This window comes from Sceloporus occidentalis, unplaced genomic scaffold, assembly GCF_023333645.1.
Source record: "Sceloporus occidentalis isolate IW3139 unplaced genomic scaffold, rSceOcc1.0.p SCAF_1, whole genome shotgun sequence".
Lineage (NCBI taxonomy): Eukaryota > Metazoa > Chordata > Lepidosauria > Squamata > Phrynosomatidae > Sceloporus > Sceloporus occidentalis.
In genome coordinates this window covers 248362817-248379147 of record NW_028316981.1, presented here as the reverse complement: position 1 = coordinate 248379147, position 16331 = coordinate 248362817, and the positions used below count along the sequence as shown (strand labels likewise).

General features: G+C 41.3%; 1 protein-coding gene across 1 annotated transcript in view; it reads right to left on the bottom strand.

Annotated features, from left to right (window-relative positions):
- Window positions 1-446: 446 nt before the first annotated feature.
- Window positions 447-16331, bottom strand: part of ALDH7A1 (aldehyde dehydrogenase 7 family member A1) — a 36377-nt gene continuing 20492 nt past the window's right edge. The window contains exons 11-18 of the mRNA XM_089491465.1: window positions 14557-14651; window positions 13016-13100; window positions 12200-12306; window positions 8372-8488; window positions 6006-6103; window positions 5750-5823; window positions 2883-2958; window positions 447-1209 (exon numbers count right to left, since the gene is read on the bottom strand). Of these exons, the coding sequence (XP_089347591.1) occupies window positions 1155-1209; window positions 2883-2958; window positions 5750-5823; window positions 6006-6103; window positions 8372-8488; window positions 12200-12306; window positions 13016-13100; window positions 14557-14651 (707 nt within the window). The 3' untranslated portion in view covers window positions 447-1154. The remainder of the gene's footprint in view (window positions 1210-2882; window positions 2959-5749; window positions 5824-6005; window positions 6104-8371; window positions 8489-12199; window positions 12307-13015; window positions 13101-14556; window positions 14652-16331) is intronic.

Here is a 16331-nt window from a genome sequence, read left to right as displayed (position 1 = left end):
TCACATACATACCAACTGGTATACAGAATAAAGAAGTCTGAAATCCAATCTATATTAGCTTGGATATAAAAGACACATACACATACATGTTAGATCTAATGACAAATGTTTGAGGAAGGATCAGAAACCAGAGTGGCTTGTATGAGATAGTCTAATCAAGCTTTCCAGTGGTCAAAAGTGCTAGCCATGGTTATTCCCCTGCACCCAATACCTTTCTCTGATTTTCACCAACATTAGCATGTGCTGAAGGAAAAAGCAAGCATTTCAAAACAAGGAGGAACATTTTGCCCAGCTGGATTGGAGGAGCTTTCTTGAGATTGCCTCTGCAACCCTATGGTCTTCACATACCTTTTTGAAGCTTTTTACATTATCACACAACTCAACTATTTTTTTAAAAAAAGTCCAGAGAATTTTGTGTGATGAGAATAAAACCCAAACTGCATTGATTTTCAGCTTATCCCAAAGCAGAAATTGTTGTTTTATTGTACATACATTGTGCATACAGCTCTCCTCCATCTACATATACTGAAATATATAGGGGGGGAAAGTTTCGTCTCACACAAGAACATGATCTGGCAATATATGTCACATTTAATCCCAGGAAATTCTGGCCAAATTGAAAATATTTTATGTTTCAATGAACCGGAAGGTTAAAAGTAAAAAAGCAATAAAAAAACAAAAACCACCCAGGCATATCATAAGGTTTAAATTTTATTTCTTTGTTGTATTAATTATTTCCGAAGGCATTTGGCACCATTTTGTTGCCTAACTTTGCAGCAAGTACAAGAGGCATTTCAGAATTTTTCAGATCATAATCTAAGCTTCAGCTAAATATTTTAAAACCCTTCTTCCCCAATGAATACTTGACATGAACTCCCAAGTACACAGTTCTGGATACATTCAGATAGGTATTTTAAAACCCTTCTTCCCCAATGAATACTTGACATGAACTCCCAAGTACACAGTTCTGGATACATTATAGAAATGATAGCAAAGGTCACATAATTGCATTTTCCTGGAAGGGAACATGGTAGCAATTACAATTATCTTCAATGTTAGAAGATCTTCAGGTGCTAAGTCTGCTGGTTCAAATCAACAGGTATTTGGTTCTTAGAGACGCCAAGTTCAACTAAGGTAGCACATTCACAAGGCAATTATTGGAACTTGATCCCTTGGGCAAGAGGCAAATCCTTGCTGTAATTGATTGTACTGAAATATAAACAGAAAAATTAAATAAGCAGATCACAGAAAGTGCCCTACTAGTTAAGACCAAAGGCCTACTTAGTTCAGCATCCACTTTCTACATTGGCCAACCAGGCCTAAAAATGCTTTCACAGAAATCAGAATGCGAGGTACACTGAAACTACTTAAGCTTGTTTCTCAACTCCTAGGAGAACCATAAACATAGTGTGTTTTGACCAAGGGAGTTCCTGCAGTCACTCCAATCCAGATTCCAACCAATCCAGCTGCAGGATCCAGAATCCATGGGAAATAAGGAGTTAAAGGTTAGGCAACTGCATGAGGGCCAGGGGTCAGTTTCCCCCTCCCATCCATGGGTCTCAACAATACACCCAAATACTTCTATTTTCACCCTGTTCACTCCCAAAATAGTGACCACATCACTTTCTGCTGTGATTTTGAGGACTCTGATGAAAAGGCAGGATTCTGGGCAGCCTTCTGCATGAGTCTGAGGTGTTTTTGCACACTTTGAAGGTTCTCTGTGCTGTTTTTGAATAAAAAACACATGAAAATCATGCCCAGTTCCCAATAAACGTGGAAAGCTTGGAGAAGGGGAGCTTTCAGGTATTGGCAGGGGGCTTCAGGGCCACACACATGGTGTCCAGGAACTGCATGTAGTCCATAAACCACCGTCTGCCCACCCCAGATTAGGAATATGTGCAGATATCAGCATGGAAGCAGGAACTTTGATATGGGTCAAGTTTACTGAGAATGCAAAAGAGCCTGTTACGCAGACTGAGCGTTATCATGATTATTGACATGAACTCTGCAACTCTGCAGCACAGGTGTGAAGGCCTGTCTTCAAGAAATGATTAAGCTGAGTGAAAGATGTGAGAGATGACCTTCAGAGAAGAGTGTCAGGGTTTTGGTAAGCTCCTCAATTTGAGCATGTGGGTGAATGCAGAGTGAGGGGCCAGAAAAGGGTTCTATAAGTAGTTTAAAGAACTTGCAACTGCCTGAAACATTATGTTGTAGCAATACAATTCAAAATAAAAATTAACACTGCAAATACAGGTTTGATCCAAAGATGGCAAAAGAAAAGGGGCTTGAAAACATGCTATGCTGAAATCAGCAAGCTGGATCTGGCTCTCAAAGATCCAACAAAGGCATTCAACTTTAGGAAGCTATACAGCAAGAGCTCCCCCTGGTGTTTTGGTATCAAGCCACATACAGAATATTCCACATAATCAACTGTCGATCATCTGACCCGGAATTTCATGGAGACTTTTTAATTATTAACTATTTAGATTATAATCTGGAAGCCCAACTGGAAAAATAATGTCCTAGCTCACTAACAATGAACTTGTCATTAGAAAAACAGAAAAAAGACCTACTCTCAGTAAATGAGGAGCAAACGAGTTTAAAATACACACAAACACACATGTAATATGCCTTGTTTTTACTTTAAAATAGCACCCAGGAGAGTGGAGAAAGAAACCAACATCAATAGCAACTACATCCTGGGACAAAAGGCAACTCAGAAGGGATTTTCAGTAGGACCACAGAGCCCAGGGGAAGGGTCAAGTTCACTCCTTACATGCCATGGTTCCATACCTTATTGGTTTTCCTGGCAGTTGTGATTTTTAAAATAAACAGGGCAATTCAGAGAGTATTTAAATGGACAGAACTCCCTCCCATCTTACCATGTGGATCTTCTCATATATTGCTTCCATGAATCGCTGCCAGACTCCCTTCCACCACCAGTGTGTTTATTGCCACCTTGAAGGGGAAATCAAAATTACATTATAGACTGAAAAACAAAAGGCATCTTGCTAGGTATGTCTCAAAGCAGTTTTAAGTCAGACAGATTGGAAAGATTATACCCCTTCCATTGCTAATGAAGAGTGAATGAGCCTAACATCCACCTCTCTTGAAAATATCTAAGCTCTGTTTTATAGCTATCATGATAGCAAATATTCCATTTTAAAAACATCAAAAAGTTATTACAAAAGGTAAGTCAAGAACAGGAGCACACAGGCTGTATATATTCTGTCTACTTTTTGCACATGATACTAACTCATGGTTTACTACAGTGAGGACAAACAGCAGCAAGTTTCAGGTTTGTCCCCAACACCCTGGCACATCTGTGGAGAAGACCAGAAACTTTTACCTCCCTTTGAGATGAACCACAGTTCAGCATGTTGTCCAAATCCTAAACCATGGTTAATCTAAGACAGCTTCATAATCTGTAGTTTGTCAGGTGGTTTCTGATATGAAAAATGCTCCCAGGTGCTTTTGTAATCCCTTTCCTGGCCAAGCCAGAAAAGCAAGATGCATGGGTATCTGTTCTCTTAGCACTAAAGTGTGGTTCTTCCCTACCTCTCAACCAGCCCATAACGCAACTGCAGAATTCAGTGTGCAGTATAACATTAGAGAAAGATGAAAAAATAAAATTAAAATACTAATATGACTAGAGAACTGGAACAGCTCCCTTATGTACAAAGGTTACAGGATCTGGAGATGTTTTTTGCTTAGGGGAAAAAAAGGTGAGAAGAGACAGAATCAGAGACAGAATCATATCAAATTATGTACAGTGTGAGGAAAGATGGGAGATGCAGGAGAGAGGGGGGAAAGCACTACTTCACACAGCACATTGTTATGCTATAAAATTCATCATTACATGATTTAATAGTCACCATCTGAATGGGCTTGCAAGTGGGAAGACACTATTACACTCATGCCCTGCTTTACTGATACCGATCATGGGTATAAACTGCTAGATTAGTATCTTTGGTCTGATTTAGCATGGCACTCCTTAGACTCTAAAGCAGCAACTTAGGCTCAGTACAGACTGCCATTTTGAGGACGTCTGGGGCCAAAATTAGGGCTCGGGAGAGTGCAGCGTCCACACGCTCTGTGCTCTCCCAGTGCCATTTTGGCACATGCATGCTGAGGACGTGCCTTGTGCGCCATGTCCAAAGAGCGTGGCACACGAGACTTCACTATGCCATACCAGGGTGCTAATGGCGCCTTGGCAGAGACGCGGAAAGGAGCTCCTTTTTGGAGTGGATCATTGTGGTATCCGTGTGGTTGCCATGGCAATGATCTGGGGCAGAAAGGGTTGGCGTCTTGTCATTCCTTCCTGGCCATCTGTACAAGGCCTTAGTTAGCTCTATGAAGACTGGCCCAAAGAACTAAGATGGAGCAGAAAGAATGGAGTCAAAACATAGGAGGCATCAAAGTGACATGGCATAAGGATCTTCATGCAATTAACATGACCCACTGAGTTGACTTGACTAGTAGATAGGAAGAGAATGAAATCATTTGAAAATGTGGTGCTGCAGAAGAGTTCTGCAGATACTGTGGACTGCTAAAAAGACAAATAAATGGGTCCTAGATCAAATCAAGCCTGAACTCTCCCTAGAAGCCAAGATGACTAAACTGAGGCTGTCATAGTTTGGCCACATCATGAGAAGATATGATTCATAAGAAAAAACAATAAAGTTTAATAAGTTAGAAGGCAGCAGGAAAACATGAAACCACATTCTGGATGGCTAGACTCAATCAAAAAAGCCACGGTCATGAGCCTGCAAGATGTTAGCAGAGCTGTTGAGGATAGGATGATTTGATGGACTCTCATTCATAAGGTCACCATATGTCAAAGTTGACTGATGGCAGTTAAGAACAGTAAGACACCATCCCATGGAAACAATATGAAGAAACTAAGATACTTTGAATTTCAAATGGATTTTTTGAAAATATAAATGAACATATGTGTCCATACTTATAATATACATGCATATACAGTTGGCCCTCCTTATCCACGGATTCAAGCATTCATGGCTTGAAAATATATTTTTTAAAAAGTACAAATTTCAAATAGCAAACCTTAATTTTGCCATTTTATGTAAGGTACACTATTTTACTAGACCATTGTATTTAATGGGACTTGAGCATCCACAGATTTGTTATCCACGGGGGGTCCTGGAACCAAACCCCAACAGATAACAAGATCCTACTGTACATATAAGCCAGAAATCTCCTGGAAGCCAAGATGGCAAAACCTAGGATGTCATACTTTGGACACATCATGAGAAGGGAGGACTCATTGGAAAAAACAATAATGCTAAGAAAGGTGGAGGGAAGTAGAAAGAGAAGAAGGCCCATGCTAGATGATGGACAATATTAAGGAGGTCATTGGTTTGAATTTACAGGAACTAAGCAGACTATTGGAGGGCAGGGGTTCTTGGAGATGTCTCATCCACAGGGTTGCCATGGGTCGAAATTGACTCAAGGGCAGTTAACAACAAAACGTGTCCATACATTCCAGGTCCTTATTTCTAGACTACAGCGGTTAATTTACAGAACTCAATCACTTTGGGTCATGCAAAATACATTTGTGGCCCATGGATTACTATTTAGAGAACAGAGTGGTCCCAAAGCATATATAAGTCAGGCATCCTTGAGCTATAAGCATGCTATTTGTGGAGTGCCTGTTTTACCCAAACTATTTAGAAACAATTATTCCTGTAACACTGAAAATTATCATTAGTGCAAGAAATCAACATACCAAAGGCACCTCCAATTTCAGCCCCACTAGTTGGAATATTCACGTTTACAATACCACAGTCTGATCCTTTAGGCCTACGAAGATAGAAAAAAGTGACTACCATATCACAGATTGCCATTTTAAAAAAAGACAAAACACCAAACCTGTCTATTACCTTGAAAGTGACTCGTCTAATTGGGGAAAAATATTCAACTAGTATATAAACATTTATCTAGTATGATTTTTCCACCTTTTCCAAAAAACATAATAACCATACCCAAGCCACCGGAATATTCTGCCCAAATCCTTTGTAAAGATACTGCTAGATAGGCCTTGTTTTACTTCATTGTTCCAAGCAAAGACTTCTTCTTCTGTCTGGAAATAAACACACACAGAACGAAACCAAAATTATATGAACTGAGGGTTGAATATGCCCACCCAAAAGGCATAGATTCCTAAATTTGGGTGTATCAGACATCTTGAAGTCAAACCATTATAATACTATTAATATATTCATTTGCCACTTTTTGAATAATGTTCAAATGATTCAGTTCTACTGATTTACTCTAGTTGGGACTAACAGTTGGACTGAAGGCACCATTTCAAAGGGAAAGTGACTTGTGAAACTGCATTAGTTCTCTCTCCCCAATACAACACCATCAACATTTAATCTTTATTTAATAAAGATTAATAAACATTTAATAAACCCTTCAGCCACCATCTTGAGGGAGAGAGAGGCAGGCGAGCTCCAACTGCCTGCCTGAAGAAGAAAAGCCCTCCCTTCAGCCACCATCTTGAGGGGAGAGAGGCAGGCGAGCTCCAACTGCCTGCCTGAAGAAGAAAAGCCCTCCCTTCAGCCACCATCTTGAGGGGAGAGAGGCAGGCGAGCTCCAACTGCCTGCCTGAAGAAATAAAGCCCTCCCTTCAGCCACCATCTTGAGGGGAGAGAGGCAGGCGAGCTCCAACTGCCTGCCTGAAGAAGAAAAGCCCTCCCTTCAGCCACCATCTTGAGGGGAGAGAGGCAGGCGAGCTCCAACTGCCTGCCTGAAGAAGAAAAGCCCTCCCTTCAGCCACCATCTTGAGGGGAGAGAGGCAGGCGAGCTCCAACTGCCTGCCTGTAAGAAGAAAAGCCCTCCCTTCAGCCACCATCTTGAGGGGAGAGAGGCAGGCTAGCTCCAACTGCCTGCCTGAAGAAGAAAAGCCCTCCCTTCAGCCACCATCTTGAGGGGAGAGAGGCAGGCAAGCTCCAACTGCCTGCCTGTAAGAAGAAAAGCCCTCCCTTCAGCCACCATCTTGGGGGGAGAGAGGCAGGCTAGCTCCAACTGCCTGCCTGAAGAAGAAAAGCCCTCCCTTCAGCCACCATCTTGGGGGGAGAGAGGCAGGCTAGCTCCAACTGCCTGCCTGAAGAAGAAAAGCCCTCCCTTCAGCCACCATCTTGAGGGGAGAGAGGCAGGCGAGCTCCAACTGCCTGCCTGTAAGAAGAAAAGCCCTCCCTTCAGCCACCATCTTGGGGGGAGAGAGGCAGGCTAGCTCCAACTGCCTGCCTGAAGAAGAAAAGCCCTCCCTTCAGCCACCATCTTGGGGGGAGAGAGGCAGGCTAGCTCCAACTGCCTGCCTGAAGAAGAAAAGCCCTCCCTTCAGCCACCATCTTGGGGGGAGAGAGGCAGGCTAGCTCCAACTGCCTGCCTGAAGAAGAAAAGCCCTCCCTTCAGCCACCATCTTGGGGGGAGAGAGGCAGGCTAGCTCCAACTGCCTGCCTGAAGAAGACAAGCCCTCCCTTCAGCCACCATCTTGGGGGGAGAGAGGCAGGCTAGCTCCAACTGCCTGCCTGAAGAAGAAAAGCCCTCCCTTCAGCCACCATCTTGGGGGGAGAGAGGCAGGCTAGCTCCAACTGCCTGCCTGAAGAAGAAAAGCCCTCCCTTCAGCCACCATCTTGGGGGGAGAGAGGCAGGCTAGCTCCAACTGCCTGCCTGAAGAAGAAAAGCCCTCCCTTCAGCCACCATCTTGAGGGGAGAGAGGCAGGCTAGCTCCAACTGCCTGCCTGAAGAAGAAAAGCCCTCCCTTCAGCCACCATCTTGAGGGGAGAGAGGCAGGCGAGCTCCAACTGCCTGCCTGAAGAAGAAAAGCCCTCCCTTCAGCCACCATCTTGAGGGGAGAGAAGCAGGCGAGCTCCAACTGCCTGCCTGAAGAAGAAAAGCCCTCCCTTCAGCCACCATCTTGAGGGGAGAGAAGCAGGCGAGCTCCAACTGCCTGCCTGAAGAAGAAAAGCCCTCCCTTCAGCCACCATCTTGAGGGGAGAGAAGCAGGCGAGCTCCAACTGCCTGCCTGAAGAAGAAAAGCCCTCCCTTCAGCCACCATCTTGAGGGGGAGAGAGGCCTGTTATGTTTGTTTGTTTGTTTGTTTACTTTGTATTGTACTTCCTGTTGTACACCGCTTTGATCTACTTTGGAAAAGCGGTATATAAATAAACATTATTATTATTATTATTATTATTATTATTATTATTATTATTATTTATTCATTTCCCTTTTATATTTCCTTTTATTATACCTCAATGTTTAGAAACATACAATGAAGGCTAACACTCATAAGAGATTCCATTACTATACCTCCTAATATCTCACCTAGAAATTAATTGCTTACCTTAAATTTTAACACATACAAAATAGGAGCAAACGTCTCGGTGTGAACAACAGGTGCATTATGAGGAAGACCAGTCACAATGGCTGGTTCAACATAGTTTCCAGGACGGTCTATTACCTTGAAAGAAACAGGTCAATGAACAGCACCCATTAGTTTTAGTGAGTCAAGCTCTATATAAAAAGATGTTTTCTGCAGAAATGTGATTGCCTGTCTTGGTTGATAAAGAGGTAGCTGTCAGGCAATAAAATCAACACTTCACAGAACTTCCTTCAGTTGGTGCATTCACAGCATAGAAAGTAGAATCCATGATAGGGAGGAAACTGCAACTGTAAACATGATAGCTGGATAGTGACAACGACACTCGCATTTCTATTAATATGGTCCTCCAGAAGGTCTGTCCTCCTTTTATTCTTGGCCCTAAGCATGAAGCCTTCTCGTTTATGGACAAGAAATCCTCTGGAGATGCATATTTTTAAACTAGATTCTGAATAGTTTGGTATGTTTTAGTCTCCCTTAGTGAAAATACTGTGTAGCATATGCCATTTCTACCCCAATCGTATTTTACATGCTCAAATCATTCACATCTTCCAGCTAAGATGAAATATAAATCTTCCATGGTTGTCTTATGAAAAAGCATGCACAGGGTGCAGACTGAACCCATACTAAGCATTGTTCAGTTCTACAAAGTTCTAATATTAGCTCTAACCCATATATTAGAGAGGTGAAGAAGCAGAAAATATTATTATTATTATTATTATTATTATTATTATTATTATTATTATTATTTTAGCCCACCTCTCCCATTCAGATCAAGGTGGGTTCCAGAAAATAGCAAACTTACAATTACATAGTACAGAAATCATAAAAATCTACAATCCCCAACCCGTTCCCAACGTAAATGAACATTCAAAATACACATTCTAAAAACATTCAAATTAGAATAGCAGTTAAATTTAGATTAAAAGGATTAAAAAGACAGGTGAATGATAGGGTAGGTATAGGCAGAGGGGCAGTCTAATTTGGAAATCAATCGGAGAAGGCCTGCCGGAAGAGATCCATCTTGACTGCCTTTTTGAAGGCATCAAGAGTATTAATCTGACGGTTCTTTGGCAGGTCATTCCACGATTTTGGAGCGGCTGATGAAAAGGCCCCAATAGCCTTTTTATAAATGGTTTGTGCTTTAACCCTTCCTCAGCCTACTGCTCCTTTACTGATATCAGTAAACAGGTCTAATCTAGTCAAATCTAACAATCAAAATCCTCTCAGATGAAAACTTAACATCTGTAGAATCACATCGTACAAAGACTATGAGCTTTATCGCATTAGGCTTTAGGGCCGCTCTGAGAACGGCCCGGCAAGAAACGGAACGAGTGGGGGACGGATTTTACCACACACATCCATCCCTCACTCGTTCCATTCCCCCTCTCTTCCCTTCTCATTCCGTTCCAGAGGGAACGCTTTTTGAGAACTGTTCAGAACAGTTCTCAAAAATTTCCCCCTCTGGAACGGATTAAGAAAGGAAGAGAGGGGGAACGGAACGAATGAGGGACGGGTGCGTGCGGTAAAATCCGTCCCCCACTCGTTCCGCACTCGTCCCTGCTCAGAATGGAACGGAAGGAGCCAAATGCGATAAAGTTTGTACAGTCAGCACTTCACTACATCTTTCAGTGGAAATGTTAGGCCTTTTATTTTAAAAAAAGCAACTTCTCTCCCTATTTTAAATATCGGTCAAAAAACTTACTAAAAACCTTTTATTTCTAAAATAGATGTGCTCTAAAAGTTTCAGTGCACCCACCAAATATGTAACAAAACAGCCACTATTAAAATCATTTTAAGTGGTACAGTTAGGACTGGGTCCTTGTCACACAAATAGCTATGAAGAGAATATCAAGGGATAGGAGTAGTGGCAAACAGACCATTGCTAACTGGGCCAGAAGAGGCATGCAAAGGCTAATTAAAAAGTAATGTTTTTAAGTGGTTTGTTGTTTAATGCTTTTTTAATTAACACATTGTTTTATCATTCTAACGTGTAAGCTCAGGTCTCATGTGAGACAAAAACATGATATAAATTAAATTAATTAATAAAATATTAGGCCAAAGCTCTCTGTCACAGTACTTTTTGTTTTTTATCAACATTTTCTAGTCAGAGGGTTTACTGGCCAGACATATACATGCTGGCAAATACAGTGGCGCCTCCGCATACGCGGTCCTTTTATAGGTGGCTTTGAGCATAGGCGCTCAAAGCCGCCGGCGCGCGTGGGGCGGAAGGGGCGGCGCGTCCCATTCAATTGAATGGGCGCGCGCACCCGTTGCGCCTCGCGTGCCGCCGCACACGAGCCCCATTGGAAACAATGGGCTCGAGCATAGGCGGATTTTTTTTATACGCGGAGGGATCCGGAACGGATCCCCCGCGTATAATAAGGTTCCACTGTAAACAAATTTTTAATAAGCCCATTGAGTCCAGGGTCTAAAGTTACCTAGCTGTCCATACACAAGGTGCTGGTGACAGCATCCAAAGCCCTAAATCGTTTGGGATCCTGATACTTTCGGCACCTCTCTCTATATATATATGCCCACATGAAAACTGAGTTCTATGTGTCCAACTAATAGGAGAAATACATTGTGGGAAGGTTTAGGGCCTTCTCTGCAGTGGCACCTCAAGTTGTGGAATGCCATCCCCCGGAAGTCTGATTGGTGGCAATGTTGGCTATCATTTCAGTGTCAAGTTAAAATTCAGCTGTTTATTAGAGTCTTCAGGGCCAAGTGATTTTATTCAGATTGCTTATGTGGTATGTTTACACTATTTTAAATTGTTTTAACCATTTATGAATTGAACTTAGAAGTGATTTAATATATTTTTAGTTTTTTTAAAAATATTATTATTTATTAAGCCTTTATTAAGAAACTATAGGACCCCACATAATTAAACTGCACACAGTTCAAACATAAGGTAGGCTTAAATCTTATTCATTAAAAATAATAAACATATTTCTCCTGCTTATTCCCACATCACTTCTTTTCTTTGTTGTTATAGCCAGACGCTCTTTCTCAAATGACATTGGGTATGTTTGCCTCTTTTCCTGGCTTATCTCAGCACATGGACTGAGTTCACAATTCTCAAGTACAGCTCTAAAACATTCTTAAAACATACTAACACTATCATATCCTATTACTACATTATGGCAGGATGAAAGTATATGTGACTTCTGGCAATTGTTTTACTGTAAGCCTCCCTAAAATCTTCAGATATAGGACAGGATACAATTATTTTTTTAAATAAACAAATAAAATAAATCACTAGATAATTTTGCTTAAACACTGGAACTGTTCAGACAACTTCCCATCTTCTATAGTTCTGTCTGCTTGCACTAAATTGTTAGTATCTATTTGGAAAACATTATGTTTTCAAACTAGTGGATCATTTACAATCAATCTTTCTTCCTTTCTTAAATATCCCCTTCGTGAGCCTAGCTTGTTTTCACTCCTCAGTGGATTTCTATGGCCATCAAAAGTTATTGCTCTGCCCGGGGTATACAAAAGAGATCTTCTGCAAGTGGTAGGATATATAAGCACTATTCTAAACAGGAAGAATGTTTGACACAAGTAGGCATACAAGTGTAAGTCATGAGAAATTGATGTTAGGATAAAAGAGTATCCTGGTGTTATGACAACATCTGTAGCTATCCATCTAAAAACAGGATTAATTTTTTTTACTCATCCTAGGGGGGAAATAGCACTGTTTGATCAACATGTTCTTTTACTTCTTAAGATCACAGCTTTAATTTTGCTTTTTAAACAATCCATAAGAATAGGTATGAGAATAATCACCTTGCCACCATAGACCACAGAGCCACCTTGCTGTTTGGCCAGCCCCAATGCATCACCAAACATCTTTACGGCTTGCTTTGTGTGGAGAGGACCATACAAAGTGTTAGCTGAAAAGGGAGGAAAAAACACCATGTTTGAACAGGACCTAAAAATTATCTTTATAAAAAACCCTTTCCCTATGAGAGTCCTGTTGGACAAGACCAACATCCTTTCCCTTCTAGCATTCTACTTCCAATGGGCAACTACACACCTATGAGAAGCCCACAAGCAACAAATGAGTGTCACAGATCCTACCTACTCATGTTTCCTAATGTGACACGATTTTTTCATATCAATATGCAACTGTTCCATGGTAAACAGAGAAAAAGCTATTTGTTCAGATACGGAGCTGTTTCACAACGTGTGTGTGAATGCACAGCCACAACATGTCCGTATTTGGCAAGCCAGAAGGCAGCAGCACCCCACTCCATCAGCAAACACACTGGATGGATGAAAGCTGCAGCCTGACTGGTGGAGGAGGATGGCTTGAGTATGTGCCAGGCAGCTTGGACAGGAAGAGGAGGGTAGCGAGGTGATCAGGAGGGGGAGGGCAGACTGCATGTGCCCCTCCCTTTTTTCTGCCATTTCTCCTTCCTCTGCCCCCCTCCTCTCCCACTTTCTTCACACTATCTGTCCTGGGGTGGCTGCCTACTTGCCCCCCCCCCCCCCCATGAGAACTTGAGTTACCACACTGGGTTGCCACCAACCCTAGTTGGTGAGTGACCCCTTGGCTAAGCAAAGAACCACCACACTCTTTCCACAAAGACAAGCTCTTACCATCCCATGGATCTCCAATGCGGATTTGTGTATATGCCTTAATAAGTCTTGCTATCACTTCGTCATGGATGCTTTCATGCAAAAACTAAGAAGAAAGGAAAAACATTACCAATCACATCCTTAACAATGTAAACTTCAACTCTGGCATTATCTGAAGATTATTCAAAATGTTTTAAAGTTCAGCTGAAGTACTATTCTTTTCCTGTCATTCACACGGTTAAAGTTGTGGCAAGCAGTCTCTCCCTTCATATTCAGTGAACTGCATATTTTATTCCCCAACCAGGTGATACAAGTTACAATCCATTTTAGGGAGAACAAAATACTTCTGCAATGTCAGTATAAAACTGGCAAATCTTTTAGAAAGCAGTAGGCAGATCTTTAGCAAAGCTTAAAATGTTCCAATTGAGAGCCAGTGTGGTGTAGTGGCTTGAGTGTTCGACCAGGACTCCAGGAGGCTTGGGTTCAAATGAGTGCTTGCCCATGAAAATCCACTGAGGGATCTTGTCAGACTCTCCTAGCCTCAGAGGAATGCAATGGTAAACCCCCTCTGAACAGATCTTGCCAAGAAAATTCTGCCTTAGGTCACCATAAATGGGAACAACTTGAAGGCAAAGAGCAACAACAAAATGACCCAACTGACATAATAAAAGAGTCTATCCTTCCTATATAAGTGTTCTCTTTTACATCTTAATTGGTTTTAGATTGGGTCTGTTGACAATAACTTAAAACACGCTACCTTTGTCACTAACTGGAATAAACAAATGGAATTTTAAAAACAGAGAATGCCATCATTATGATGTAAGGTTTATTCACCAAGTGAAGTTTATGAAGGGTTTGTTCCCTTCAACATACTATTATAACAAATGGTTCAGTTTTAAGTGGCAACTTGTTCAGACAAATACATTGCCTTAGAAATGTACACACAACGAGACTGAAGCAGGAACAGGTTTTAAATACTTTCTCTTATTCTACTCACACTGAACACAAAATAAACATATGAAGAAGGAAAGAAAGTCTTTGAATGAAAACTAAGTGAAAACTGAATGTCCCCAGTCAGATACCATGTGCCTGAACAAACAGGCCAAAATAAAACTGCTTCGGGTCTCTTTGGATGTATGTTGTTTAAATGCCACATGCATCTTAAGAGGCCAGAAGCTGTGCCAAAGCTGTGTTCCAGTCCTTAGGACTGGAGCGTAGCATTGGCGCGGCTTCCAGCCTCTTGGAATGCATACATCATTTAAACAGCATACCTCCAAAGTGACCAGAAGCAGCTTTATTTTGGCTTGTCTATTTGAGCCCTAAGTTTGTGTGTGTGAGGGAAGCTGGAGGTGTGCATAACAAGAGCAGAACTCAGAAAAGCCTGTAGTCATGATTGTTGATGGATTCTGGAAGTTATAGTTTAAAAAAGAACTTCTTCCAAACTGTGCCCAATATCACTGCTACTGCTGATGCAGGTACAGGATACACATGGGTGCTAAGGGGCTGACTATTATCTGAACAGATACTATATAATAAAGAGATGAATTATAACATTTATTTACCAGCCTCCTAGTTGTTGTGCACCGCTGGCCTGCTGTCCCCACAGCTGCAAAGAGAGCAGATGGGATGACCAGGTCCAGGTCAGCATCTTCAAATACTACAAGAAATTCAGCAAAAACAGGTCAGTAACAGAACAGACATAATTTGGACAAAACAGATGCCTTTCCAGAAGACGTCAATCAAGACACATTAGGGAAAGAGGGGAAATTGGCAGCCCTGTTGATGTTAAAAACATTAAACAGCATTTATAGCCAAGAGCAAGACATATTGTATATACTCATGTATAAGTCTAGAAATTTTAATCAAAATATTGACCCAAAAAACCTGGGTCGACTTATCCATGGGTCAATATAAGTATTGCAGAGAGGTAAAAGGCAAGAGCTTAGTCCATCCTGGGAGCACCAAAAAAGCATGGATGCCCTCTACTCTCTCATCCATCCAGCCTTCAGGATAAGCACAAACAGCTATGCCTGCCAGAATTTTCTAAGTTCTTTGACATCATTTTCCTTTGCATCATCCTTTACATCCTTTGTTACATGCCTCTAAATTTACCCTCGACTTATCCACGGGTCATATGAAAACTATTAATTTTGGCCCCAAAACCTGCTCTCGACTTATACATGAGGTCGACTTATAGTTGAGTATATACGGTATGCCATGGACTCTGAGTGTGACATTTGTCAAGCAACAAAATTTTATTTTGACACAAGAAATACAGTTTCCAACAGAGCTGATGAGACAAGTATATAGTAAAGTACAGTTTGGAAAAGGATATAACGCTTCTACACCAAAACATCTCCAAAAAGAAAGAGCATCTGTGCTTAAAATTAGCCTCAAATCATACCAGCAGCATATTAAGATATCAAACTATTTTATAGGTTGCGTCTCCATTATCTGGAATTCCAAAATTTTAAAAATACACTGGTGCCTCGGGTTACGAAATTAATTCGTTCCGCCATTCCTTTCGTAACCCGAAAATTTCGTAACCCGAAAGCACTGGAAAGCCTATAGCTGCACTTTGCAGCATTTGAATTTCGCGCCGAAATGAATTTCGTAACCCGAAAAATATTTCGTAACCCGAAACAGTTTTTGCCAATCCAACTTTTTCGTATCCCGGAAATTTCGTAACCCGATCATTTCGTATCCCGAGGCACCAGTGTACTTGTTTTCATGGGTAGCTGAGATAGGATGGCTGGGACACTTTTGCTTTCTGGTGGTTCAATGTACACAAAATTTGTTTCATACACAAAATTACTTAAAATATTGTATAAAATTACCTTCAGGTGATGTGTATAATGTGTATATGAAACATAGTTTTTTGTGGTTTTTCGGGCTATGTGGCCATGTTCTAGCAGAGTTTCTTTCTGACGTTTCACCAGCATCTGTGGCTGGCATCTTCAGAGAAATCTTCAGTGAGTATATGAAACACATAAATTTTGTGTTTAAACTTGTGTCCCATCTACTGGATATCTCATTATGTACGTATATGCAAATACAGGTATTCCAAAATTTTAAAAAAATTCTGGCATTTCAGATACAGGAGACTCAACCTATACAGTATAAGGTATTACTGCAACCAGTAGAATGTTTACATTGTTCAGGGCAATATATTTTCTTTCCATATACTAGAAGGCCAACACCTGCAGCATCCTGGCTACTCCTCAGTTCCTAACATTTATCTGTAACTAGAATGAACAATAGAGTACATTCTGGCTTCTGTTCTTCACAGCCAATATAAGAATTAAGATACATAATAAAAGCTGGATGAGCAAATATT